The 27,179-nt window shown below is 40.6% G+C and overlaps 1 protein-coding gene across 17 annotated transcripts in view; it reads left to right on the plus strand.

The window, feature by feature from the left end:
* The window catches only part of GRIP1 (glutamate receptor interacting protein 1), a 598,139-nt gene that overhangs the window by 371,389 nt on the left and 199,571 nt on the right, over nucleotides 1-27,179 (plus strand). For 2 of the 17 annotated variants that reach the window (XM_056574201.1, XM_056574220.1), the window contains exon 1: nucleotides 19,332-19,772. The exons of 11 other annotated variants lie outside the window; for them this stretch is intronic. In XM_056574201.1, the coding sequence (XP_056430176.1) occupies nucleotides 19,685-19,772 (88 nt within the window). In that variant the 5' untranslated portion in view covers nucleotides 19,332-19,684. Of the gene's footprint in view, nucleotides 1-8,110; nucleotides 8,283-10,580; nucleotides 10,703-19,329; nucleotides 19,773-27,179 lie in introns of those variants that run through there. 4 more of the 17 variants (XM_056574205.1, XM_056574206.1, XM_056574203.1 and 1 more) reach the window with 4 other exon arrangements.

A 27,179-nucleotide genomic window follows, 5' to 3' on the forward strand; every position in this document is an offset into this window, starting at 1 on the left:
CCTGCCGCCAGGGACTCAAATAATGCAGTGCCAGATGTGCCCCCCTGCTTAAGCCAGTACATGTTCGGGCCCATCTGAAGTTTGCTAGAGCACATTTGGATGATCCAGAAAAGGATTGGGAGAATGTCATATGGCCAGATGAAACCAAAGTAGAACTTTTTGGGAAAAACTCAACTCATCGTGTTTGGGGGAGAAAGAATGCTGAGTTTGATCCACAGAACACCATACCTACTGTGAAGCATGGGGGTGGAAATAATGCTTTGGGGCTGTTTTTTCTTCTGCTAAGGGACCAGGACGACTGATCTGTGTAAAGGAAATAATGAATGGGGCCATGTATCATGAGATTTTGAGTGAAAACCAACTTCCATCAGCAAGGGCATTGAAGATGAAACGTGGCTGGGTATTTCAGTATGAAAATGATTCCAAACACAATGCTCAGGCAACGAAGGAGTGGCTTCGTAAGAAGCATTTCAAGGTCCTAGAGTGGTCTATCCAGTCTCCAGATCTCAACCCCATAGAAAACCTTTGGAAGGAGTTGAAGTTCTGTGTTGCTCAGCAACAGCCTGAAAACATCACTGCTCTAGAGGAGATCTGCATGGAGGAATGGGCCAAAATACCAGAAACAGTGTGTGGAAACCTTGTGAAGACTTACAAAATACGTTTGACCTCTGTCATTACCAACAAAGGGTATATAACAAAGTATTGAGATGAACTTTTGTTATTGACCAAATTCTTATTTATGTGATTTTATGGATATTTTTTTCTCATTATGTCTCTCATAGTTGAGGTATACCTATGATGAAAATTACAGGCCTCTCATCTTTTTAAGTGGGAGAACTTGCACTAAATACTTTTTTGCCCCACTGTACTAAGCAAAAAGCTTCTACGCAAATGGGCATATGGTATACCAAGTTTTCTCTCTACTAATGCTTCAGAAAATAAGCTATTTTTATTGTAATTTTAAAGTTATTTCTATAAAACAGAAGAACATAAATGACCAAAACTCATAAACTTAGAATCTAGTGAAAAAGATAGGTTTTTCTATTTTTTATAAGCTTTGTACACAGCCACCAAGAAATAGGACAAATGTAGCATACTGCTTTATTTTATTAGGTTGGTGAACATTTGCTGTGTTTTTGTTGTTCCCAGGGCCCTATTTGCTGTTAGGCACTCGTGGGCAGGTATACCGTACTTTATTTAGTTTTCTTTTTTATTTTACCAAGCCACCACTAGATATAGAAGCTGTAATTTGATAAGGGGGGCACGCTTCTGGACATAGACAGTCTCCCTGTTTGCAGATAGAATTATTATCAGCAGCACTTCTGTAAGCACAGGAGCTGCAACAGGACCATTATAAATCCTCAGCACAGAGAATGAGAGGGAACAAGCAGCAAATCCAGTCTGTGCTGATGACATGTAATCTAGATGCCATGGGCCCTGAGCTCCCAGAAGGGCTGCTGGTAAGAAATCTATCTGCAAACAAGATGAATGTATGGGGGAGATTCATCAAAACCTGTAGAGGAAGAGTGGTGCAGCTGCCCATAGCAACCAATCAGATTGCTTCTTTACTTTTTAAAAAGACCTCTGAAAAATGAAATAAGCAATCTGGTTACCATGGACAAATGCACCACTTTTCCACTGCGCAGGTTTTCATAAATCTCCCATTTAGTGCCTTTATAATGTGTTTTTAAAAACTCATAAAAAATACATTGCCCCATAATCAGGGCTGTATTTGCCATTAGACACCCATGGGCCTTTGTCCGGGGCAGCACTTCAGTAAGTTAAAAAAAAAAAAAACTATAAATAATTTTGCTGTAGTTGCTCCTGGTATATTGTGGCCTGGAGGAAAAAAAAAACCATCTATTTCCCCCCTTAAAGCCACATGGCGCAGAACTGTAGCAAAATCTACCTGCAGACCTGTAGATGCAGCCGATCATTGGGGGAGATTTATCAAGACCTGCCCAGAGGAAACGTCGCTGAGAAACCAATCAGATCGCTTCTTCATTTTTCAGAGGCCTTTTTTTAAAAATTGAAAGATTGGTTGCTAAGAGTAACTCAGCAACTTTTCCTCCGGGCAGCTCTTGATAAATCTCCGCCACTGTGGGGGAGATTTATCAAAACCTGTGTAGAGGAAAAGTGGTGCAGTTGCACATACCAACCAATCAGATCGCTTCTTTCATTTTCCAGAGGCCTTTAAAAAAAAAAAAAAGGAAAAAAGGGATCTGATTGGTTGCAATGGGCAGTCTATTAAGTAATTTTATCAAAGCTAGAAGTTGGTCCAAAAAAAGAAAAAAGATGAAGATCTTTCCATTATGGCTTTTCACCGTGTTGCCTCCTCTTCTGGTTTTGGTAACACACTGACCAAAATTAGGGCCAAAATGGGATCCAAAATACTATGACCCTTTTTATAAATACGTATTAGACAAAAATGTTTCTACATTGCCCATAGCAACCAGTCACCGCTCCACTTTCTTTTCACCAGAGCTCATAAATATATAGAAGCTGAGCTGTGATTGGTTGTTATGGGCAATGCAGACAGATTGAAAAATCTGCGCCTGTGTGTACACATAACCTCAGTCTATGTATATGTATGCATTTTTGTGTACATAGTAGCTGTGTATACACTAGGCAGAAAAACAAACTCAGCAAAGTGCCCTTCCATAAAAAGTACATTGTCTCCCATAATCACCAGAAATGCCCCCCCCCCCCCCATAAACAATGCCAGAAAAATGGCCACTCTCCTAAACATCACCAGCACAGTGCCCTCCATAAAGATTCCAGTAGAATGTCCCTCATATATAATGCCAGAAGAGCCCCCCCAATAAACAGCAAGCTTTGAGCCCACATAATAAGCCCCAGCTTATTGAAAGGTGCTGCTCTGTGGGCAATGTGTGGTACTCTTTGCATGTCATTTTATTGTCACACAAAAAAGCAGTGTATTATTTAGGATTATTGTTGCTTGCAGAATGAGCTGTAAACCCCATTTCCGTGCCTGTATAAATATCTGGCATAGTTTTCCCATTGCTTCAAAAAGGTTCAGTGCGTGTTGTAAAACACGGATGTTATCAAAAATTGAAATAAGAATGCAGGTGTGTTTTATTTTGCACAAATTGTAAGTGTAAATACACTCTAATAGCAAAATAGCATTACACATGCCGCACAAATTGTGGACCCATAGGTTTTCTTTACACATTACATTTATAAAGTGTTTGTGCTGCAGTTTTACAATGTGGAAAATGGAAAAGAAACATTTTTCGATAACCATTTTTTAAAGTTTATTGGTAGCTGATTGAAATGAAGACAGAGAGAAATGGCACAACTCCAGCTGCTTGTAGTGAGTGTTATAAGGCTAGGCTCATACTGCGTTCAGTGCTTCCATCATAGGTATCCATTGTGATGCCAACATATACTGTGGTTGAGATCAACAGGTGCCATTCATTTCAATGGCCTGAACGGAGTCCCCTCACCTCGCCTCACCCTTTACTTCTCGTTAACATCTGTCTGCAGTGGTTTTACACGACAAAAAGTAATGCATTCTTTATGGTGTTTTTACGCCTGCGTTTTCCTGGAAAAATGCCATGTGTAAAACTACCCTTATAAAATGATTATATTATAAAAGGTCTACACATTTAGAATTTAAAAGATATTTATTGATATTTATTTTAAATTGTCTTTATTGTTGATCATGTAAGTAGGAAATGGGCTATGTTTGATACTGGTTAAATGAGATGAGAAAGTCCTATGTCAAATTTGCACAGTTTTGCATAGCAGGGGAAGGCCAATGTGGAGAACCCATTCTATTATTTTCTTATAAGACGGCTTTTTTTTTTCTATTAATCTTCTGAAGAATCTTATTAAAAATCAAAAGGAAATTGTTCGCTCTTACGGTGAGGCTGAATTTTTAATCTTGCAAATGGAAATTGATTTGTTCCCAGTGAGCAGATCACGTGAGTGTGGTAGGGTAACCGTGCTGCACACTGCTATGCAGAGATTCTCTGCAACATATTCCATCTTTCTGTCATTCCCACTGGCTCTGTGATATTTGCTCTGCTTCTCACAAGAGGCTCGCTGATAAAAGCAATCACAAGCCGCTTTATAGATTTCATTTCAACCTGAACTCAGTGAGCCGGAGAAGGTTGAATGAAGAATTGAGCACCCAAAATGAAAATAACATTGTTTAGCACACTGCTGGCTCAAACGCTGACAATCCATAAATATTGAGGATTGCTGATAATACAACATCAAATTTTACAAGGAATTTAATTTACTCTGAATCCTATAATTGTCCATGATGCTACTCATAGATTTCCGAAGTACAAAGATTTTGTATAGGAAGGGAAATTGGTGTGTATAATGGCTTCCCAGTCTAATTTGTTTCATCCAGATAGAGGTAGGCTTTAGAACTTGAAATATAATAAAATACAAATAAGGTAGGTGAAGAGAAATGTTTGAGCCTCGGTTAGTGGTCCTAGTCCTTTAGGAGTGCAGAGCTTAGAGAAATAGAAATAGAGAATAAAATGTCCCTTGTGTGCATGGAGCAGTTGTAACACTGCAAACTAATATTCTAATCACCATCTATGGGACTGGCATACACAGCTGAGTACTTGAGGTCTTCCAGTGATCATACATTTATCACCTATCCTGTGAACGGTTGATGCGTGTTCTTCACAGGACCACCCCTTTAAGGCACAAGCAGCCGTATGCACAGTTTATTACGGACTGCTTTTATACAGAGAGGTTTAAAGGGTTACTCCGGTGATAAACATCTTATGCCCTATCAAAATAGGGGATAAGATGTTAGATCGCGGGGGTCCTTCTGCTGGGGACCCCCGCGATCTCTGGGCGGCAGCAGCGGCGTCCGAAACACGGAAGTGTGGAGCTTCCGTGCTTGTGACATCACACCACGCCCCCTCCATTCATGTCTATGGGAGGGGGCGTGATGGCTGGTACGTAGTCGTAACCCCTCCTCCCATAGACCTAAATGGAGGGGATGCAGTGGCTGTAGTCGCCAGTCATCTGGCACGGAGCACATTTCCCTCTGTGCCTGGATGACAGGGGTGCCGTGCCGGCGATTGCGGGGGTCCCCAGCGGTGGGACCCCTGCGATCAGACATCTTAACCCCTATCCTTTTGATAGAGGATAAGATGTTTTCCGCTGGAGTACCCCTTTAAGGTAGGCTTCCTCTGACAAATAACTAGTAGATCGGCCCTGGTTTACAGATACTATCTCAAGGCTTGAGCTCAAGACAGGAAGGCCCACATGATTGATAATGGATTGTTCTTGCAGCCCTTTCCTGCATTTAACCATAGACAGAACATCTTCTTTTACACAGTGAGATGTGCAGGTGATGGATGATGATTTTTTCAGCAAATCAAAATGAACCAACCAATAAACAAGCGTTTGCTCGTTTGTTGGCTGATTCCTAGTCCTATTACACAGGTTGATAGCTGCCTATTTGGATAGTATTCATTCAGTGTATTAGGGCCCTATGTTTTTTGTTTTTTCTTTGTGTACCCAATGGTACAACCATTTTTCCAATGTGCTCCAACAGGACCATATCAGCCTGTATGTTGCTAATGGTACTGTGAACAGCGTGGGTGCCTAAATGTGCTACCATGGCCTTGAGCATCTTCGGACTTGTCTTCCACTGTGCACATTTGAGACCTAATTTATCAGCAATTGCAAAGGGAGCTGCAAGTGGTGGATATTGATGATTTGCTTGACTAAGTGCATTCAGGGTGACAGAACATTCTTCAGACAACCATTAATAACCTCATTGGTAACATGCTAAGGTGTGGAAACGCATGTATTTCTTAGCATTGGCAATCTTACTCAATACTGAATAAATCAAAATGTTTTTAATAATTTGTTTCCATTTTTTTATCAACATTTGCATACTACATTTCTATTGATCCTGTGATTTCCATAATCCCATGACTTCTTTCTTGTTGTTAAGTGTAGTATTCCCTAATGGCAGTGGCCTTCTACAGCAGGATAAAGCACACTGCAGACATTTTTCTGGAAGGGTCCGAGGAACGTGAAAAAAAAGAGTTCAGGGTATTGGCCTGGCCTCTAAACTCCCTAGATCTCAATCCAGTCAACCATCTGTGAAATGTGTTGGAAAAATACGTCCAATCCATAGAGGCAGCACTTCAAAACTGTCACTCTTCCCAAAAGGGGCAGTCCCCAATAGCTTCTTCCCAACCCACCAGCCTTGATCTGACCCTGTTTGGACACGTTCAGGAAGCATGAAAGTGATGACAGGTTTCCTTTAAAAGACCTGTCGCTAGCACCTTGGTGCTATATACCTCCGGAAAGCTTCAGAGGTCTTGTAAAGTCCATTCTTCAACAGGTCAGAGCCATTTCGATGTAACCAGGAAAGCGTATACAATATTGTGACTTTATTATTATGCCTGATCAATGTGTTTTCAAACGCTGAAATACTATTAGGTTTTCTATTATCTTGCTTGTTTAAATATCCCAATGCCCACGCAGATCAAGGGCCTTTGGAATTACAGCAGAGCAATAACATATAAAGCCGTTTTCAGTCTCTTAAGCTTGTTCTCTGAACAAATACAATCGATACTATTGCATATTTAACAGGAACAGTAGTGGAAATAAATATTATTTATGCCAATGTTTTTTTTTTTTTGTAAATGGGATGTGTGAAATTAAGTCTGCTGAAGGCTTTAGAAATGAGTAGATGTTTTTGATAGTTATTTTGGTGTATGGTCACCCGATGGGGTCACTTGTAAGTTCTGTCTACAGATATTGATCAAGTCCATAGTAATTACTGGAATGATTTCCATCACATTTCTCATATAAAAATGATGTTTTGTGTAGTCGTTTTGCTCATGCAGAGGCTCTTGAAGCCGTCTTCATATTTCAGCTATTCATTACTGTACGTGACATGCAGAATTCTTTAGTGTAGATACTTTCAGTAGTAGAGGAGAACCTTCTGTGACCAACATACCCAGCTCAAAACTTTTAGCATCATACATTTCTCTATGTTTGCTAGCTGTTGAGCAGAACATTTATCATGTTTCCATCTATAACCAGGAGGCTTTCAAGCCGTGATGTATGGAAGTAGTTTATCCCAACATAACATAAGCCTCTCTGCAGCAGATTACTTTTCTATTGGTTAATGCTTGGGGCTAAAGTAGTGAGGTTTGGATTGGGACTTAGAGAAGTTTTATATTTGCATATTTCACTATGATTGGGACTTTTTTATCTCCTAAATGTTGTGGCCTGCAGAAACCACCTGCTGTCAAATGATAGGTCTTTTTTTTCTTATAAAACAGTTTCTTAAAGGGGTATAATCACAAGATAGAAAATAACATGCTGCTCAGTAGGGATCTGACCTCTGAGCTCCCCATTCTAATCAAGAGATTGGATGCATCCCACACTCCATTCATTCTTTTTGGTGTTTCTGAATGTTGCTGAGAATGAATCAAGCTTTGGCCCCATCCATGCCGCGCATGCCATTTTTCTTCCGGAAAAACAACCTCCTACTTCATTTTCTGAAGTTGCCCCCCATACCCTATCAGTATGTTATTCCATGGTTTTTCCATTGACTTCAATTAGGAAGACCCAAATATGAAACTGTAGTCTATACAGAAAAAAAATATCAAGTATATAATTTTTTTTGCAGTGTGTTAAACTACCCTGATTGTATTGTGTAAATACACTAAATCCTGGGTACAGATAGAGCTGAGAGCCACCCTGTAGTTCACAGGAAGTCAGCTGACTCAGGACAGACCCCCTTCTTCTGACACGTTAAACGCTGTGATTTTCTGTGGGTGACACAGTTACAGTAATGAAACACATGGATGCAGCTGTTCTATAATTAAAGGAAAACACTGTTTTCTCCCCCTACACTAACCAGCGGTACTGGCTGATCAGTTTGATGCTTACCGTGCCCGGATCTGCCACGCCATTCGACCGTAATCTTCGATTTTTGGTTTATGCTAATGAGGTGCTAACTTTCACCGGCCGGGCTAACTGTCACTCCGACATCAGCACTCAGCTCATCAATATTCCTCCCCTCCCTCCACCTCTCCCTCTTCTCCCCGCTCTGTAATGAAGAGAGAGGGGAGGAATATTGATGAACTGGGTGGCGCTGCGACACATGGCGCTGACATCAGAGTGCCAGTTAGCCCGGCCCGTGACAGTTAATAACTCATTAGCATATACTGAAAATCAAAGATTACATCTGAACGGCGTGGCGGATCCAGGCACAGTAAGCATCAAACTGATCAGCGTCTCCCGCCCCAGTACCGCTGGTTAGTGCAGGGGGAGCAAGATGACAGTTTTCCTTTAAACAAATGCAGGACTAGTAATAGTGAGGGCGCATGACATGGGCAAAAAAATGAAAAACTGGAGTGCTTCTTTAAAGGGTTACTCCGAGTAACTAAAACCATAGCCTATCCTTTCTCTCCCACCAACCTATGTATTTGTCTAAATATCATTCATTAGCTAGATAGAGCAGTTTCCCTCTTTCAGCTGTCACGCAGGGAGTGAGAGAAAGACGTCATTATCAGATTTACCTTGTCTTTGTGCAAAGCCCTAACTAAGAGTAGCCCCCACCCTCCTGAAAGACAAACACCACGTGATATCTATCTTGTCTAGGGGCCTGGCTTCACAGCCACATTTCCCCTCCCCCTCCCCTTCCTGCAGAGAAGGCCAGTGTTTCCTGTGAAGATTCTCAGTCACAATGGAGCACATAAGTTTTTTGCCTGCTGTAGATCTAATCACTGACTGCTGCCATTCAGAGCATAGCATGATTTATTGCTGGGAGGAAGGATAGTTTGAAAGAAAAGACATGTACAGTGTGTGCTGCTCACTGTGTTTACAACAACACAGCATGCACAAAGATAGTAAGAGCAGTTGGCTGGCAACCATTACACAGAGCAATATTAAATGGGCACTGTCATGAAGTAAAAAAATTGATATGTTGTAGTACTTAAGTACTACAACATATCTCTAATATACTTTAATTAAAAAAAGTGATTTTAAACAAGTTTAAAATCACTTTTAAATTCGGCCACTAGGGGTCGCCCTCCTAGTGGCCGAATGCATTCAGCAGTGACGTCACTACTGGATTTCGACTCATTTCAGCCTGGCAATGAGTCGAAATCCAGGCACTGCTGTGCTCGCTCCCGCCTGTCAATCAAACAGGCGAGAGCAAGCACACTGATAACTGGGGCTACGCGCATTGGCCAGCTCCACTGGCCTCGCGCGCGGCCCCGCCCGCCCCCGTTACCCTGTCCGGAGGCAGCGCTCGCACTCATTGCTGCGCTGATCCTCCGGATGGGTAAGTTATTTAGAATAGCTACCATTATTGTAATCGGTCCCGGGTCTCGGCAGTATTATCGTGCACGGCAGGCCGGCGATGCTCCTCTACTCCTCCTCCCTGGATAGCACATGCACAGGTAAACAGGGAGGAGGAGACCCCGGAGCTGCCTGCCGTGCTATTGGCAGATCATCTATGCGCGCTCCCGACAGAAGCGCTGCATAGACGATCTGAGGGCGGAAGCAAGCGCCCAGCAACGCAACAGTGACGTTGCGCTTGCTGGGACGCGCTGCTTCCTGCCCTGCTTTATAGAGCAGATTTAGAAGCACTAAATCTGCTCTATTAAAGCGATTTAATTTTTTTTAAAGCCAGGTTGGGGGTTAGGGCTAGATTACTAATAGGTAGGGACAGATTATATTATATATTATTTGGTGGGAGCTACACTTTAAGAATATTAAGGAGACAACAGGGGCAACAGGAGCTGGCAAAATCACATGGATAACTAGAGGGGACACAGAAAAGGTATTGTGGTGGATTTGGGCCATTTTTTTTCTTAACTTGTCCGGAGCACCCCTTTAATGTACCATACAATGTATTGAAAAATTAAACTAGTTTTTTAGAGCGGTATTGAAAAACCCACAATTCCACCACTGTTTTTGGATTACCGTCTAACAGTGGTAAAAACTAAATGTTATGAGTATAATATAGCAATAGCAATTTTTTTTCTAATTTATTTTGCAGCCTTTTCTATACCTTTTGTTTTTTGTGCTGGTAATGTGTAGGAGCACCAAATTTATTAAATGGTCACAGAACATTTGATACATTTATGCACATTTTCTGAAGTTTCTCTCTTCACACAAAGCTAAGCTAAGTCTGGGCTGGTGTAGTTTTAGAGACTTTTCAGTGGCTTTGCGCCTTTTATGCGCCTTTTAACAAAAAGGTGCAGTTCATAAAACCCTTCCATATCTTGTAAAATCAGTGGATTGCAACTCAAAATCAGCAGAAATGTGTAAACCAAAAGGCGCAAATAAACCCTGCTTGCGCCTTTTTTGGGCCTTTTGTAGACACAAAAAACAGTCTAAAGACAATGATAAATGTCAGCCAAAGTTTATGTAAACTACTGGCAATTAGTGCTGTTTCTCTGACCAGCTAAGCCAACCTAAGCCACACTTAGCTTTCAAAAGAGCATCAGTTCTTCTAGGTAAACTAGGGATGTTGTAGGATTATACTATTATTATTAACCAGTTTAACAGTAAAAAGTTATAATGGTTGTCATTTCCATGTGTAGGTTGAAACACAGTCAGAAACTGCTGTGTAGGAGGTTAAAATTGTGTGAGGAACAGCCAAACTCTGCCTGAATCTCACAGGTGATGCACCATGGCAAGACTGAGCACAGCAACAAGACACAAGGTAGTTATACTGCATCAGGAAAGGTATCTCCCTGGCACATATTTCAAAGCAAAATGGGGTTTTAAGATGGTTCAAGCTCTCTTAACCTCTTAAGGACTCGGGGTCGGTCCCGGCTGCTATTCATAGCCGGGACCCTGGGCTAACAGCGTGCGGCACCGATCATTGTGCCGCGCACTATTAACCCTTCAGACGCGGCGATCAAAGTTGACCGCTGCGTCTGAAAGTGAAAGTAAACGCTTCCCGGCAGCTCAGTCGGGCTGATCGGGACATCGCAATAAAATCGCGATGTTCCGATCAGCTAGGACGCAAGCGGAGGTCTCCTTACCTGTCTCTGCGGCGTCAGATTGGGGTTTGATTGCTCCAGGCCTGAGCTACAGGCTTGAGCAATTGAGCCCCTATCTCGCTGATCAGCATAGGAGATCAGAGGTGATGCACCATGGCAAGACTGAGCAATCGAGCCCCTATCTCGCTGATCAGCATAGGAGATCAGTGTGTGCAGTGTTATAGGTCCCTATGGGAGCTATAGCACTGCAAAAAAAAAAGTGAAAAAAAAAAAATTAACAAAGGTCATTTAACCCCTTCCCTAATAAAAGTTTGAATCACCCCCCTTTTCCCATAAAAAAAAAACGGTGTAAATAAAAATAAACATATGTGGTATTGACGCGTGCGGAAATTTCCGAACTATAAAAATATATCATTAATTAAATCGCACAGTCAATGCGCAAAAAAATTCCAAAGTCCAAAATAGCGTATTTTTGGTCACTTTTTATATCATGAAAAAATAGCAATCAAAAAGTCAGATCACTACAAAAATGGTAGAGATAAAAACTTCAGAACACGGCGCAAAAAATAAGCCCTCATACCGGCCCGTACGTGCAAAAATAAAAAAGTTATAGGGGTTAGAAGATGAGAATTTTTAACATATAAATTTTCCTGCATGTAGTTATGGTTTTTTTCCGAAGTACGACAATATCCAACCTATATAATCAGGTATCATTTTAACCGTATGGACATACAGAATAAAGAGAAGGTGTTATTTTTACCGAAAAATGCACTGCTTAGAAACGTAAGCCCCCAAAAGTTACAAAATGAAATTTTTTCTTCAATTTTGGGTAAAATGACTAATGTCACTGCAAAGTAGAATTGGTGGCGCAAAAAATAAGCCCTCATATGGACTTTTATGTGCAAAATTTAAAGCGTTATGATTTTTAGAAGGTGATGAGGAAAAAATGAAAATGCAAAAACGGAAAAACGCTACTATAACTGAAAAAAACACTAAAATATAACTTATTAACTATTCAAAAAACAGGGATCTATGAATATATTCCACCCAATGTGGTGGTAATACATAAACCCAAAGAATCCCTCAATCTGGATTCTTTGGGTTTATGTATTACCACCACATTGGGTGGATTATATTCATAGATCCCTGTTTTTTGATCACACTCTCATTGATATATGAGAATCACATTTTTGGTGGCCAGTTTTTGGACATTTGAATAATCAATAAAAGTTATATTTTAGTATTTTTTGTTCGGTGATAGTATTTTGTTCACACTAAAAATATTTTAAAGAAGCACAAAGAAACAGGCAGCTTTGAGGATTGTAGACACGGTGGTTGGGCCAAGGAAAATTTGAGCAGTAGCTCAAAGACACATCTTGTCTCCATCCGATGCCAATATGCAGTAGTGCAAAATTGGCATAAACCATTGGAACCCAGGTACACCCAGCTACTGTTTGGTGAAGTCTGGTGAAAAGTGCTCTTCATGGTAGAATTAAGACCAAAAAACCATACCTTGAACATTTAAACAAAGCCGAGAAACTCATCTATTCATGCAAACATAGGAACTGGGGTGCAGAAATAGAGCAGCAGTTGGTTTGGACTTATGAGCAAAAAATTGAAGAGTGAAATATTTTTTTTTTTTTTGTTACCGAAGGCTTAATAGCTGAAGGTCTAGAGTGCTGTACAATGAGTGTCCGCAGGCAACATTGAAGCATAGGGAAGGGTCTTTGCAAGAGTTAAGCAAAAGGAGTTGGGTATTTCATCAGGATTAATGGTGTACTCAATGCTAAGAAATACAGGCAGATACTTACCTATCATGCAGTACATTAGGAAGGTGACTGATTAACTCAAAATGTATTCTGCAGAAGGACAATGATCCCAAACATACAGCCAATGTCTTAAAGAACGATCTTGAGTGTAACAAGGAGCCCTGGAAGTGTCCACACACAGCTCTGATAATATAACTGATAACTGTTAATATGTATGTATTTTCTGCATACTGAAATATTGGTGTGCTTGTAGCATAGTCATAGTTATCCTTGGGCACAGATACTTTTATTGTTGTAATATTGTGGGAAGCACAATGAAACATCTGAAGAAAGCTCACACATCCAGGTGTAGCAAGTGGTTTCCAAGAGACCGCAATGATCTTCTATTTCTCCCTCCTCCACTCTGCCTTCAAGACTGTAAAAAAAAAGTACTGCAGAGATAAACTGGAGCATACGGGAGGAAAGAGTTTAAAAGGCACCGTAGTAAAATAAGAAACACATTCATATATCAGAATGACAGCATTATCCTGCCTTGTAAAGCCCATCAGTATTGCATCTGCTGCAGAACATACTTCTGTAACTAGGCCTGGCCTGGGCACATTACTGCAGTGATATATTGGGTCCACCTCTTTACTGAATGTTTTATATGGATGAGCAGAAAGTGTCGACAAGTTCATTATTATGTTTTAGCCCTATATTTTCTTCTTCAAACTTCACAGGGCTGTAGTAATCCATGGCAGCCATTTATATATCATCCTTACTAAAAGTCTATCGCCAATACACTGTGTAAAAACCAGCCTTAATGTTTTCCCTCCCTTATTCTATTCCACCGTAACATTTGTATGTTTTTTACTAGGATTTTTGGCTGACTTGATATTTATTTTTCTTTTGAAGGGAATATACATTTTAAAACACTACAAATATATTGACGTGTTGCGGTCAAATCAGAAAAATTATATGAATTGCTAAAATAAAATAAAAATTCTCTTTTCTCCCATCATTCTGCACTTAATACCCCAAAAAGTGAAAACAGAATGTTAGAAATCTTTTTGTTAATTTATTAAAAATCAAAAACTAAAACATTGCATTGACATAAGAATTCAGACCCTTTACTCAGTACTTAGTTAACCCCTTAAGGACTCCTTACATTTTAAAAGTCATAACCCTTTCAATCTTGCACCTAAAATTCCATATTATGGCTTATGTTTTGCACCACCAATTCTACTTTGTAATGACATCAGTAATTTTACCAAAAAATCCACAGTGAAATGGAAAAAAAATTCATTGTGTGACAAAATTGAAAAAAAAAAAGCCGTTTTGTAACTTTTTGGGGCTTCCGTTTCTACGCAGTGCATTTTTCGGTAACAATGATGCCTTTTCTTTATTCAGTAGGTCCATATGATTAAAATGATACCCTACTTATATAGGTTTGATTTTGTCTTACTTCGCGAAAAAATCATAACTACATGCAGAAAAATGAATACGTTTAAAATTGTCATCTTTTGAACCCTATAACTTTTTTATTTTGTATTGATCAGACTTTTTGATCACTTTTTATTGATTTTTTCATGGTATAAAAAGTGACCAAAAACACGCCATTGGCCATGTGGTTTCATTAACAATATAATTTTATAGTTTGAACATTTCCGCACGTGGTGATACCACGTGTTTATTTTTATTTACACTGTTTTTTTTTTTTTTTTTTTTATGGGAAAAGGGGGGTGATTCTTACTTTTATTAGGGAAGGGGTTAAATGATCTTTATTAACTTTTTTTCCCACACTTTATTTTGCAATGTTATAGCCCCCTCTAGTGGCTATAACACTGCACACCATGATCTTCTGCACAGATCACTGCCATGCATTAACATGGCAATGATCAGTGTTATCGGTGGTCTATTGTTCAAGCCTGGATTTCAGATTTGGAGCAATCAATGGTCCCGATCAGCCCGACTGAGCTGCCGGGAGTATATTATGTTACCTTAGACGCGGCGATCAACTTTGAACGCCACGTCTAAAGGGTTACTAGCGCGGGGCACAACGATCGGTGCCACACGCTATTAGCCCAGGGTCCCGGCTTTTATTAGCCGCCAGGACCGACCCGCTATGGCACTGGGTCATGGTGTGACCCCGCGTTATAGACTGGGACCGGGCGCAGGGCATACAGGTACGCCCTGCGTCCTTAATAGGTTAAAGGAGTACTCCGGTTGAAGCCAATATATATATATTTTTTTCCAAATAAACTGATGCCAGAAAGTGATACAGATTTTTAAAATACTTCTATTAAAAAAAAAAATCTAGTATTTATCAGCTGCGGTATGTTCCAGAGGAAGTTGAGTTGCTCTTTTTCAACACAGTGCTCTCTGCTGACACCTCTGTCCATATCAGGAACTGTCCAGAGTAGGAACAAATCCCTATAGCAAACTTCTCCTGCACCTGACCGTTCTTGACACGGACAGAGGTGTCAGCAGAGAGCACTGTGGTCCGACTAAAAAGAGCAACTCAACTTCCTCTGGAACATACAGCAGCTGATAAGTACTGGAAAGATTAAGATTTTATAATAGAAGTAAATTACTAATCTGTTTAACTTTCTGGTAACGATTGATTAAAAAAAACAATTTCCACTGGAGTATTCCTTTAAAGCACATTTTACAGATATTACAGCCACCAATCTCTTCTTGGGGATGATGCCAAATTGTTTGCACACCTAGATTTGGGGATTTTCTGCTATTCTTCTTTGCAGAACCTCTAAAGCTCTATCAGGTTGAATGGGGACAGTCAGTGGACAACCAATTGGTTTCAAGTCACGGCTCAATGACACTCACAAAGTTGTTAGGGTCATTGGGGGAGATTTATCAAAACCTATGCAGTGGAAAAAATAACTATTTGCGTAAAGAAACCAATCAGATCGCTTCTTTAATTTTTAAATAGGTCTCTGAAAATAAAATAAGCTATCTGATTGGTTGCTTTGGGCAACTGTTCAGCTTTTCCTCTGCACAGATTTTGATAAATCCTCCCATTGTCTTGTAGGAATGTCAACTTATGGCCCAGAGCACTCTGGATCAAGAATAGCTGCACTTTAGCTCCATTTAGCTTTCCCTTTCCTGACCTTTCTCCATGGCCCAGCCACTGATAAACATGGGCACAACTTGATGTTACCAGCACCATGCTTGACTGTAGGGGTAGTATCTGGTTTCCTCCAGACATGATGCTTAGAAGGCCAAAAAAAAATTTACATTTTAGTTTCATCGGACAAGAGTTTTTTTTCTCATAGTCTGAGAGTAGTTTAGGTCCCTTTTTTTCTTCTTCAAATTCTAGGTGGTCTTTCATATGTCTCTTAATGAGAAGAGCCCAGATTGTTTGAGTGTTGCAGTAATGGTTGACCTTCTGAAAGTTTTTCGTATCTGCACACAGGATCTTTTGAGCTCAACCATAGTGACCATCGGTCATCTCTCTCACTATTTTCCCCTGATTACTAAGTTTGGTGAGGCAGGTCCAGGTTGTTTCACTTTCTTCCATTTAACCCCTTAACAACATGCGCCGTAAATGTACGGCGCTGCATAGCATCACTTAACGCACATCGCCATACATTTACGGCGTGGCTGTGACACGAGCGCAGGAGCTGCGTTCGCTTCATTCCCGGTGGGTCCTGGTGGCTGTCAGCAGCCGTGGACACGCCTGTAATGGCGGACATCAGCGATCACGCTGATGTCTGCCATTAACCCCTCAGGGGCCCGCAGTGCGGCACTTTTATAATGGCTGATCTGATCCCCTCACCTGCGTTCATCCTTCTCCCGGGGTCTTCTGCACTGATCTGCCTTCCAGCAGATTGAATTGAAAAAGCCCCTCCTCCAATTAAGTTTTAAATCATCCCGTTTCCCCATATTAATACAAAAAAGCATAAAAAAGATAAATAATAAACATATTTGTTAACGTTGCGTGCGTAAATGTCCGAACTATTAAAATATAATGTTAATGATCCCATACGGTGAACGTCATAAACAGAAAAAAAATAAAATAAAACATTTCAGCTTTTTTGTCACATCAAACTGCAAAAAAATTTAACAAAAAGCGATCAAAAGTCACATATACGCAAATATGGTACCAAATTAGCCCTCACACATCCCTGAATACAGAAAAATAAGAAAGTTAGAGGTGGTCAATAGAGATGAGCGAACTTACAGTAAATTCGATTCGTCACAAACTTCTCTGCTCGGCAGTTGATGACTTATCCTGCATAAATTAGTTCAGCCTTCAGGTGCTCTGGTGGGCTGGAAAAGGTGGATACATTCCTAGGAAAGAGTCTCCTAGGACTGTATCCACCTTTTCCAGCCCACCGGAGCACCTGAAAGCTGAACTAATTTATGCAGGAAAAGTCATCAACTGCCGAGCCGAGAAGTTCGTGACGAATCGAATTTACTGTAAGTTTGCTCATCTCTAGTGGTCAAAATAGGGCAATTTTAAACATGATTGACTGATTTTGTAAAAAAAAAAAAAGAAGTTTGACATTTTTATAAGCAGTACAATAATAGAAATGTATGTAACTACGGGTATCATTTTAATCGTATTGACCCAGAGAATAAAGGAAACATGTCATTTTTACCGTAAAATGTACAGTGCGAAAACGAAACCCCCCAAATTTACAAAATTAGGATTTTTGTTTAAATGCCCTTACACAAAAAACATTTTTTGGGTTTACCATACATTATAGGGTAAAATGAGTGATGTCATTACAAAGTACAACTGGTCACGCAAAAAACAAGCCCTCATATGGGTCTAGGAATGGAAATATAAATGAGTTATGAATTTAAGAAGGGGAGAAGGAAGAAACAATAAACACAAAAATAAAATTGGCTGTGTCCTTAAGGTGAAAATGGTCTGAGTCCTTAAGGGGTTAAAGGAGTACTCCGGTGGAAAACTGTTGTCTTTTTATTTTTTTGTTTTTTTTTAAATCAACTGGTGCCAAAAAGTTACAGATTTGTAACTTCTATTAAAAAAATCTTAATCCTTCTAGTACTTATTGGCTACTGAATACTACAGAGGAAATTCTTTTCTTTTTGGATTTCTTTTCTGTCTGCCCACAGTGCTCTCTGCTGACACCTCTGTTCATGTCAGGAACTGTCCAGAGCAGGATAGGTTTGCTATGGGGATTTTCTCCTGCTCTGGGCAGTTTCTGACATGGTCAGAGGTGTTAGCAGAGAGCACTGTGGACAGACAGAAAAGAAATCCAAAAAGAAAAGAATTTCCTCTGTAGTATTCAGCAGCTAATTAGTACTGGAAGGATTCATATTTTTTTTAATAGAGGTAGTTTACAAATATGTTTAATTGTCTGGCACCAGTTGATTTAAAAAAAAAAAAAAAAAGTTTTCCACCGGAGCACCCCTTTAAGAATTATGGAGGCCACCGTGCCCTTGGGAACTTTCAGCACAGCCAGTATTTTTTATACACTTCTTTTCCTCCACACAATTCTGTCTTTGTGCTCTACAGGCAGGTCTTTCTGCTGCATTGTTTGGTTTTGCTCTGATATGCATTGTCAGCTGTGAAACCAGTGTCGGCCCTACAGTGGGTCCGGCTGGGTCCAATGAACCCAGATTGCACCTTCTCAGGGGCAGCAAATTGCTGCCTCGAAGATTTGTGACCACTTTGCAACCCATTACGGACGTAGTCCATCATGGTGCCTCTCAGGTTGTATGGAGCAGCCTCTTTACTCAAGCCCGCTCCAAACCTCGTGACCCCCGGCCTTTTTCAGTAGCTGGGGACTGCCGAAAATAGTCAGCATGCAGCGATCGCCGCAGCCAGTTATTAACCCTTTAGATTGCCGCTGTCAAAGCTGACAGCGGTGTCTAAAGGGAGCTTTAAACCATCTCTGGTGGTACAGCGGGGTGGATTGTGGGGCGATCCACTGTAGAGGTTGGCAGAGGGCTTACCTTTCCTTCGTTGTGGTCCATGGCTCTTCATTTGATCGAGCCTGAGTGCACCAGGCTCTACCAAATGATCGCAGAGCCCACAGATCAATGAAGTTCTATGGAACTTCATTGAGCTGTACGAGGAATAATGAGACCTCCTAAAAGTCCCCTCGGAAGAGCCTTCTAACAAAAAGGCATTGGCCAAAGTGAGCCCTTCAGATCTTTTTATTTAAATGAAGTCCGGACCAATGGAAACCATGCCTCTCCCAGTTAATCCTTTTGAAGAGTAGCGAGAGGTATAAATTACTATTTGCACTATAATTTGCAACTTTTGTAATACTACAGATATGGTGCAGTGTGGACCATATTTTGGGACCTCATGCTTACTGTCTCAATCTGTTCTCTCCTTCTGCAATAATCTCTTGTCATAAGTACACATAATATATATCTAATGTCTTTGTCCTACTTTGTAGTTTATTGCATAATAACATAGTGAAAATACCTTCAAACCTACTGGCTTGCTATCTTATGACTGCGTATGGTTTACTAGTGAAATGATTGAGAAAACTACAGCCTTGTGAATAGCAAGAGTTAAAGCTTTCAGTATAGGAGCATCCCATTGATAGGAAGGAAGAGGAAAATGCAGGTTTACAGCTGATGAATGCTCAGCCCTCTATGATCCACACTGCACTGAGCGTGAATGAGAGTAGCAAACGGGAATAAGCAGGGGAGAAGGAGCTGGTTCCATCCAGTCCTCATAATCATCCCATCCTTCGAGTGATGCCTGCAATAACGGAGGAGTTGTGCCCGTCAGGCAATTGATCCAGTGCTGCAGGTTCCTCGCTCAAGTAGCAGTGTGGAGCTGTGTGACTGATACAGTGTCATTAGATGACACAGAGCTGATCTCTGCATCAGCCAGGAGGAATCAAACCGTGTCACTCCCCTCTGGGACTACCTTCTCCTGTAATACGCGCTAGGAATTCGTATGCTTGTGCTGCTGTTACATCTCTCCGAGAAGGACTGTGTATGAGTATTGCCGGTGGAAAGCAGCATAGAAGAATGATAGCTGTCTCTTTCAAATGTCGCTGTCAAATCCTGCGGAGATTGGTTAAAGGTAAGGGGCTTTTTCTTGTTGGGTTTCAGCTAGTGGCACTCTCCTAGGGTTTCCAAATGCGCTGGCTCATGCTTTTGACTTACAAATATGCCTGTCCTAACAATTTATAGTCAAGCAGCAGAGAGCAGGATGTTCAGAGCTTGGGTCTTGTATAAGCCATTTACATCAGGGCCTTTTATGCTACCTGCAGTTCTCTCCATATTTTATGCTGCTTTTTACCCGTCTACTCTGGTGCCAGAATGTGATCGGTGGCATATTGTCATAATAATAATAGACCGGAAAGTCTTCATCAATTGTTTATAAAGATCTATAGGAAGAGTGGAAGTTGGTAGGAAATAAGTTTTCACAAATGAGCTTGAATTCGGATGCATTCTTTCATTCTGGTGTGTATAGGTATAGAATGTTGCATGCAGGATGTTTATGAAGTGCAGCAGCGGCATGCTGCTGTGCCTCATCTAAGCTGTATGGAGCTGCCATTAGGAAATGGTGAACCTATGACCTCATGATCTCATTTTAAACCCATATATTTGCTTAAGTGATTTCTGTCAAAAAGAACTGATGGCATTAGTTTCCATGGATTTCAAGTTCTCCCATTAAACAGATATTGAAAGAAGCCAAATCATTATTCTGCAGGAGTACAAAGAGAGAGACCTTATTCCTGTGTTACAAACCAGTGTAGCTGCATTCATTATGTTACTGAACAAGCACATCTATTACATTATAAATAAGGGATACCTCCGTCTACCAGCCTATTGCCCAAGTGTTGGGCTCAGGTATTTTAAAAAGCACTGCACGTCCATTAATGCAGACAGCGTTGCTTGCTCTTACTGGCAGTGATGGGGTTAAGACTGGAGATTGCATGCATTATGTATGTTCTGTTACCTTTATGTTGACAGTGCATGTCCGTCTTCATTCCACCATTAATATAAAAATCCCATTGTAATGTTACATGTGGACGTGCTTTCCCCTAGGCCGTTGAGGGTAACTCGCTGCAGTGACTTGATAATGATGTTTTAATAAGATGGTTACAGAGCTTCTGGTTACAATGCAGCCAGCTGAGAATTGTCACTGTTCATTTGCGTTCCATTGTTGGAGGTTGTGATATACTGTGAAAATGGCCTCGGTCTTTTCCTTGTGTTGAGTGGTTTCTTCTTCTGCATGTCCTGTTCATATGCAACCTAAGTATCGATCGGGCCGATGAGCATGCTCTGATTTATATACGCTTCCCAGAATTACCCAGGAAGGGGAAAGATAAGCAGAGCTGTTCTACTTTTCTTACACCATTATAACTTGGATCTGCTGAAAGGTGACATAGCTTTGATCAATTATTTAGAAAAATATTGTCTTCTAATTAGAAATCATGTAGAAATGCAAAGTATTTTACAGAAGGTGAATAAAAAAAAATCGATGTAGCTGACATGTTCGGGATTTTAACAGGATTGCTTCACAGAAAATGGAATGGCTCGGGTCAGGTTCTGTTTAAAAATATTTCAGCATTGACAGGCCCCAGTTATTATGTTGATATACACCAACCTTATAGCTTACAATATATCCTTACTATACGGGTCACAATTCCAGATTTGTGTTATGTGACTATTGGCAATTAGTTAAACAAATCTGCCAGAACATGTGCTACATATCCTTTATGCATTAAATGAGCCAGTCCATGGGGTTTACTTTTTCATACCTGGCACGAAATGTGTTTTTAAGCCGTTCCAAGCTGCTTCTTCGTGAATAACATACTGATGTGTTTGTATGGTTATTTTTAATCTTGCTTGTTGCTCATTGCTCAGAAACATACATACCACCCACTTGTTGGCGTACAAGTGGGTCATGTCGACCTTTCCTGTGTGGATTGCGATGAATATATTTGGTATAAGCAGCTACAGGTTACAGTATACCCAATGGTGTAATTATTGAATATTGTATGTCTTGAGTTTTATGCCAATATTATACTATAGTATGAAGGAATTTACAAGGCTTCAAGTCATGGAAAAAAGGAGGGGGCAGTTGGCAACAGATTAAGACACCGGTAGAGAGAGACATAGAGAGAGGATTCAGCAGCTTGTAGTAAATGTTATATCTCATTCCACTGCCTGACTCACAGTTTAGACTGCTTGGGATTGCTCTGTAATGTTCTCCATGGTGCTTCTGAGGGTGTGCTTTAAAGAGATAGTGGAGCAGGTACCCCTCTTCTGTGTTTGTGCAGTGTATGTACCTCAGTCCTTGATAAAGCCGGTTATGGCTGGTGAAACATCAAGGAGGTGCTGCTTTGCTGATTTTTCTTAGCAACTAAAAGAATAGATGGCAAGAATTAATGGCATTAAAGGGAACCAATCATCACTTTCATGCTGTCTGAACCATCAGTCGTCGTGGTAGTCACCGGTGGCTTCTCCCCACCTCACCAGCCTTAGTTGATATATCTCCCTGTTTAGATATATGGGAAGATCTATGAATCCAGGCTGGAGGGTCAACCAGAAGCCAGCAGGGACAACTCTGATGGTTTTTGATACAGGCAGCATGAAAGTAATGACAGGTTCCATTTAAGAGTACTAAAACAGATAATCTTGGGATTCTAGAAGTCCAAGGACTTAAGTTTCCTAAAAGGGGTTTCATATTAAATGAATTATGTAGATTAACTCTGTTGATCCTAAAATTACTTTGGAGTTTCACTCTGAAGATAGCCACCCATCCTTTATGTTGTGTTTTTAAATACATTGCTTAGTATTATTTTCAACACTGGGTTTTTTCTTATTTCAACAAGATGAAAGAAAAATTTAGATTTTATAGGGTGCTCCCTAATTAAGGGAATTCAGTATTAGAATTTAGTATTAGAATTTAGCCCAAGGGGAACTGGTGATTGTTATTTTTATTAACCCTGGGAACCTCCATGGGATATTTGATGTGTGCAGTATATGGGAGACCTATAGAGTCAAGGCTCTACCCACTAGCTTTAGATGGAGTCTGCAGAGGGGAAAACTGATAAAAATGTTTTTTCCAAATACATGTTGTATCCTGGCTAGACATAGTGGTCCTCCTCTTATACACCACAATTTGCTTTTACACCACAATTTGCCTTTAAGTTGCATGGATAGGTTAGCATACCGTTAAAATTGGATTCCAATTTATTAGTGCATGGACAGGCACGGGCGCCACAGAGGTTAAGGACATGAGAGCAATCTGCTAGTGACAGCATTTGGACCCTAAAACATTGTTTGCTGACCTTTTGGATTCTAAGACTGAACACTTATACATATTCAGAATATGACCTGAACATAGTCATTAAATTATTACATTTGGGACAGTAAAGTCTATGGGACCCTTTCCTGTCTGTGTATGGATATGTCGGTATCGTACAGCATCCTGTACGATACCGACATATCCATACACAGACAGGCATGAGTCCCATAGGCTTTACTGTCCCAAATGTAAAGTGCGATGTGAACCCGGCCTTATTTTGGAAAATAGTTGCCATTTCCTTACTCCAGTGTACCTGCATACATGGATGCACTGTAAGTACAAATGCACATTGGGGAAGTTAATCAATGGCTATTACATACCAAGTCCCCATAGATGGCAATGCATTTCTGAGCTAAATCGCAGAAAGAATGAACATATTATTGGCAAATCCGGGCTGTTATAGATATCGCAGTTGGGCCTAGAAGTTACAAGTTAAGCCTTTCTTTTTTTCTCTTGGATCTTAAAGACCTTGGCCTGTGTTTTTTTATAAATTAGAAGCATGCGAAGGTACAGTAATAGCCCATACACTGGTCTAGTTGGCATAGTATGGCCAAATACAATCTGGAGGTTGCACATAACTGTAATGTGTATAAAGCCTAACCACAAATAATAAACATTATAATTCCTGAAGTAGATTGACCATACATTAAATCAACCTAGTGCTTGGTAGAACAGCTGTGCATCTAGGAGACAGGACCTTTAGTGCTATGCTCTCTTCTGCTTCTTGTCAATAAGAATGCAATTTGCATAGTTTGCTTTTACTTCGGAGAGCCAGCACTTCTCTCTGTTTATAAAAAACACCCACACTGCACTATTTCCATTTGCGAGTATATTAATGAACTGTCAGTTTATGAAAGGTGAGGCGCAAAGAAAATCGCGTTAAATAATGTTGTAGTAGTTCAGTATTGTCTTAGCCACATCTGAAAGGCATCTTCTTTTAACCAATATACTTTGCAACCTACCTGCCAGCTTTATGGTTGCCATGTGACTACAAAGAATAGTCCCATGGGATTATAAACCATACAAACCTTAGGGTTACGGTTATTGCAGATTTTATCTTTTAATTTATTTGTTTATAGCTTAGGTACTCGTGCACTTTTCTAATATCCATGTGTTAAAAATTCTGCTCACATACCTTTATTATACCAGTGTATCAGCCTCTGTGTAGAATGCTCCTGGCGTATACCCCAAACAGAGGCGTTGATGGATGTCTAACGGTGGCTTCAGTGAAAGAATGAATGCTGAAACGCGTCTTTTTCATGTAAGTAAACTCTCTTTATTCCAGCAGAACTGTTCTACTAGAATAAAGAGAGTTTACTTGCGTGAAAAAGATGAGTGCTGGGATTCATTCTTTCACTTCAGTACTTTTCCTCAGGCACTGGAGCGACTGTGTGGAAGTGACGACTATTTCTCTAGTGGTGACATCAGTCACTTATAAACTAATATGAGACCTGTTAAGCAGATCCTTTTTTATGACATCCACAAAATGGTCGACGTTATAGACTATAGGTAATGGATAGAGATGAGCGAACTTACAGTAAATTTGATTCGTCACAAACTTCTCTGCTCGGCAGTTGATGACTTATCCTGCATAAATTAGTTCAGCCTTCAGGTGCTCCCGTGGGCTGGAAAAGGTGGATACAGTCTTAGGAAAGAGTCTCCTAGGACTGTATCCACCTTTTCCAGCCCATCGGAGCACCTGAAAGCTGAACTAATTTATGCAAGAAAAGTCCTCACCTGCCGAGCCGAGAAGTTCGTGACGAATCGAATTTACTGTAAGTTCGCTCATCTCAGTAACGGATGCAACTGCTAGCAATCAATTTAATGCATTCATCACCCATTGGCTATAATGGCGTCCCTTTGTTGTATTCATCATGAAGAAGCTATCGAAAAGCTCAGAACAGCTTGAGGTGGATGCTATGCTATGGCATCTGTCACCCATAGTCTAATATGATATTTTATTTAACAATACACTTTGCTACTGCATCCTACTGGGTTGAGTAGGGTAGTCTTCTTGCCAGAGACAGCATAGTGCAGCATCCGGCTATCTCTTTGGCTTCCATAGAGAAATAATGGAGCAGCAGAGCACATGCACATCCTGCAGCTCCATTATGACAAGTGACTGGTTCTCCTTCTCGAGTTTGAGGGGGAGTCTCACCAATCTGACACTTCCCCCGTGATAACATAGTTATCTCCTATCCTGAATAGGAAATAACTTTGAAACATGGGACAACTCCTTTGACTATTAACTTTAATAATAATAACGTGACAGCATCACCTACAGACAGTCAGCCAGGTTATACAAGTGGTAAAAGTCATTGTTGCAATAACCATAGTAATAGTCATTATGCAGTCCTTAGTTTTATTCAGTTAACCATTGGTTCAGGCCTGCCACTTTTTTACAAAAAAAACAAAAAAACTACAACAATATATCAATCAGTCCATGTCAAATAAGGGCTGTCTGTCTAGACTGATTATAGTCCCTTTATGTATAAGACTGTGTGTGTTCCAGCATCACTTCCAAACTGCTAGATATATTTAGATGACACTTGGTACACAGGTTACTTATGTGTAAACTAAAAATATAGGATAGTTAAATTAAACCTAACCCATCCTCATTTGTGAGAGTCACGTTTTTGTAACTATGTGCAAGTCTATGGGACTTCCGGTGCCTTACTCCACAGGTTTAGCTCTGAATCTCCTGGTGAGTGTATCAGTCCAGCATGCATGCCACATCCTTTCTATTATAGCCCTTACTTAGTTTCGGCACAAGGCCTAAATCACAATTTTAGCTTGATACACCCATATTACAGGTCCTTCCACCACAATCTCTTCATCACAGCTCAGCCCCACCTTACTCCGCTAGCTCGCATCTCCGAGAGAATGTGTCAGTCCAGCTTGAAAGCCATGTGCCCTCCCACAAGCCACACCTCTTTAAAGCCACACCTTTTTTGTATTTTTGGACTACAATCTGTTCATCACATGATGGAATGTGAAGAAAAGAGCGCTATTGTTGCTTTTCCTCTCCCAAAAGGTTTAGGAAGGAAGACCATGCAACTGCGGGTTCTCTTGATAATTCATAAGTGAAGGTAGCAGGCCCAGCTGGTGGCGTCTCGAACACCTGTCTACCTTACTCCCTTTTGAGAGCCAGAAGAAAGAAAGGCTATGAGAAATGTAGGAGACAATATGCATAAAAATGATATGGTGAAAATACTCACTTTCTAATATTAGTGCACACAGTGTATACATGGAGTTAATGGATTGATTTAACCCCTTAAGGACGCAGCCCTTTTTCACCTTAAGGACTGAGCCCTTTTTCGCAATTCTGACCACCGTCGATTTACGAATTAATAACTCGACTGTTTGTTCGTAACATATTCTACTTTATTTTGGTGGTAAATTTTCGGCGTTACTTGCATCCTTTTTTGGTGAAAAATCCCAAAATGTCATGAAAATTTTTAAAATTTAGCATTTTTCTAACTTTGAAGCTCTCTACTTGTAAGGAAAATGGATATTCCAAATAAATTTTATTTTTATTCACAAATACAATATGTCCACTTTATGTTGGCATCATAAAATGGACATATTTTTACTTTTTGAAAAAATTAGAGGGCTTCAAAGTAGAGCAGCAATTTTCAAAAAATTCATGAAAATTGCTAAATCTGATGGGACAGATGTTACAGAACTACAACTCCCAGCATGCCTGGGCAGTCCAGGCATCCTGAGAGTTGTAATTTGGCAACATCTGGAGGGCTACCGTTTTGGCACCACTGTAACAGAGGTCTCCAAACTGTGACCCTCCAGATGTTGCAAAACTACAACTCCCAGCATGCCCAGACAGCCTTTGGCTGTCTGGGCATGCTGGGAGTTGCAGTTTGGCCTTCCTGGTGGTTGCCACAGTAAAGATCATTTTATTTTCACTTTCAAAACCCCCCCACCGTTGCTTCCCTACCTGATCCAGTATCCAGCAGTCTCCAGCAAAGATCCGGGGTCCCCAGGCATCTTCTCCTGCAGATACCGGCCTCCATCTTCTTCCCACGATCCCCTCGACATCCAGGGGTGGGCAGAACGGGGGGTTGCCATGGCAACCCACTGTCCTGCTCTGCCATTGGTCAGAATCAGTTCTGACCAATGGCAGGGGAGAGGAGGAGATCGCAGCTCTGTGAC

This window comes from Hyla sarda, chromosome 4, assembly GCF_029499605.1.
Source record: "Hyla sarda isolate aHylSar1 chromosome 4, aHylSar1.hap1, whole genome shotgun sequence".
NCBI classification, from domain to species: domain Eukaryota; kingdom Metazoa; phylum Chordata; class Amphibia; order Anura; family Hylidae; genus Hyla; species Hyla sarda.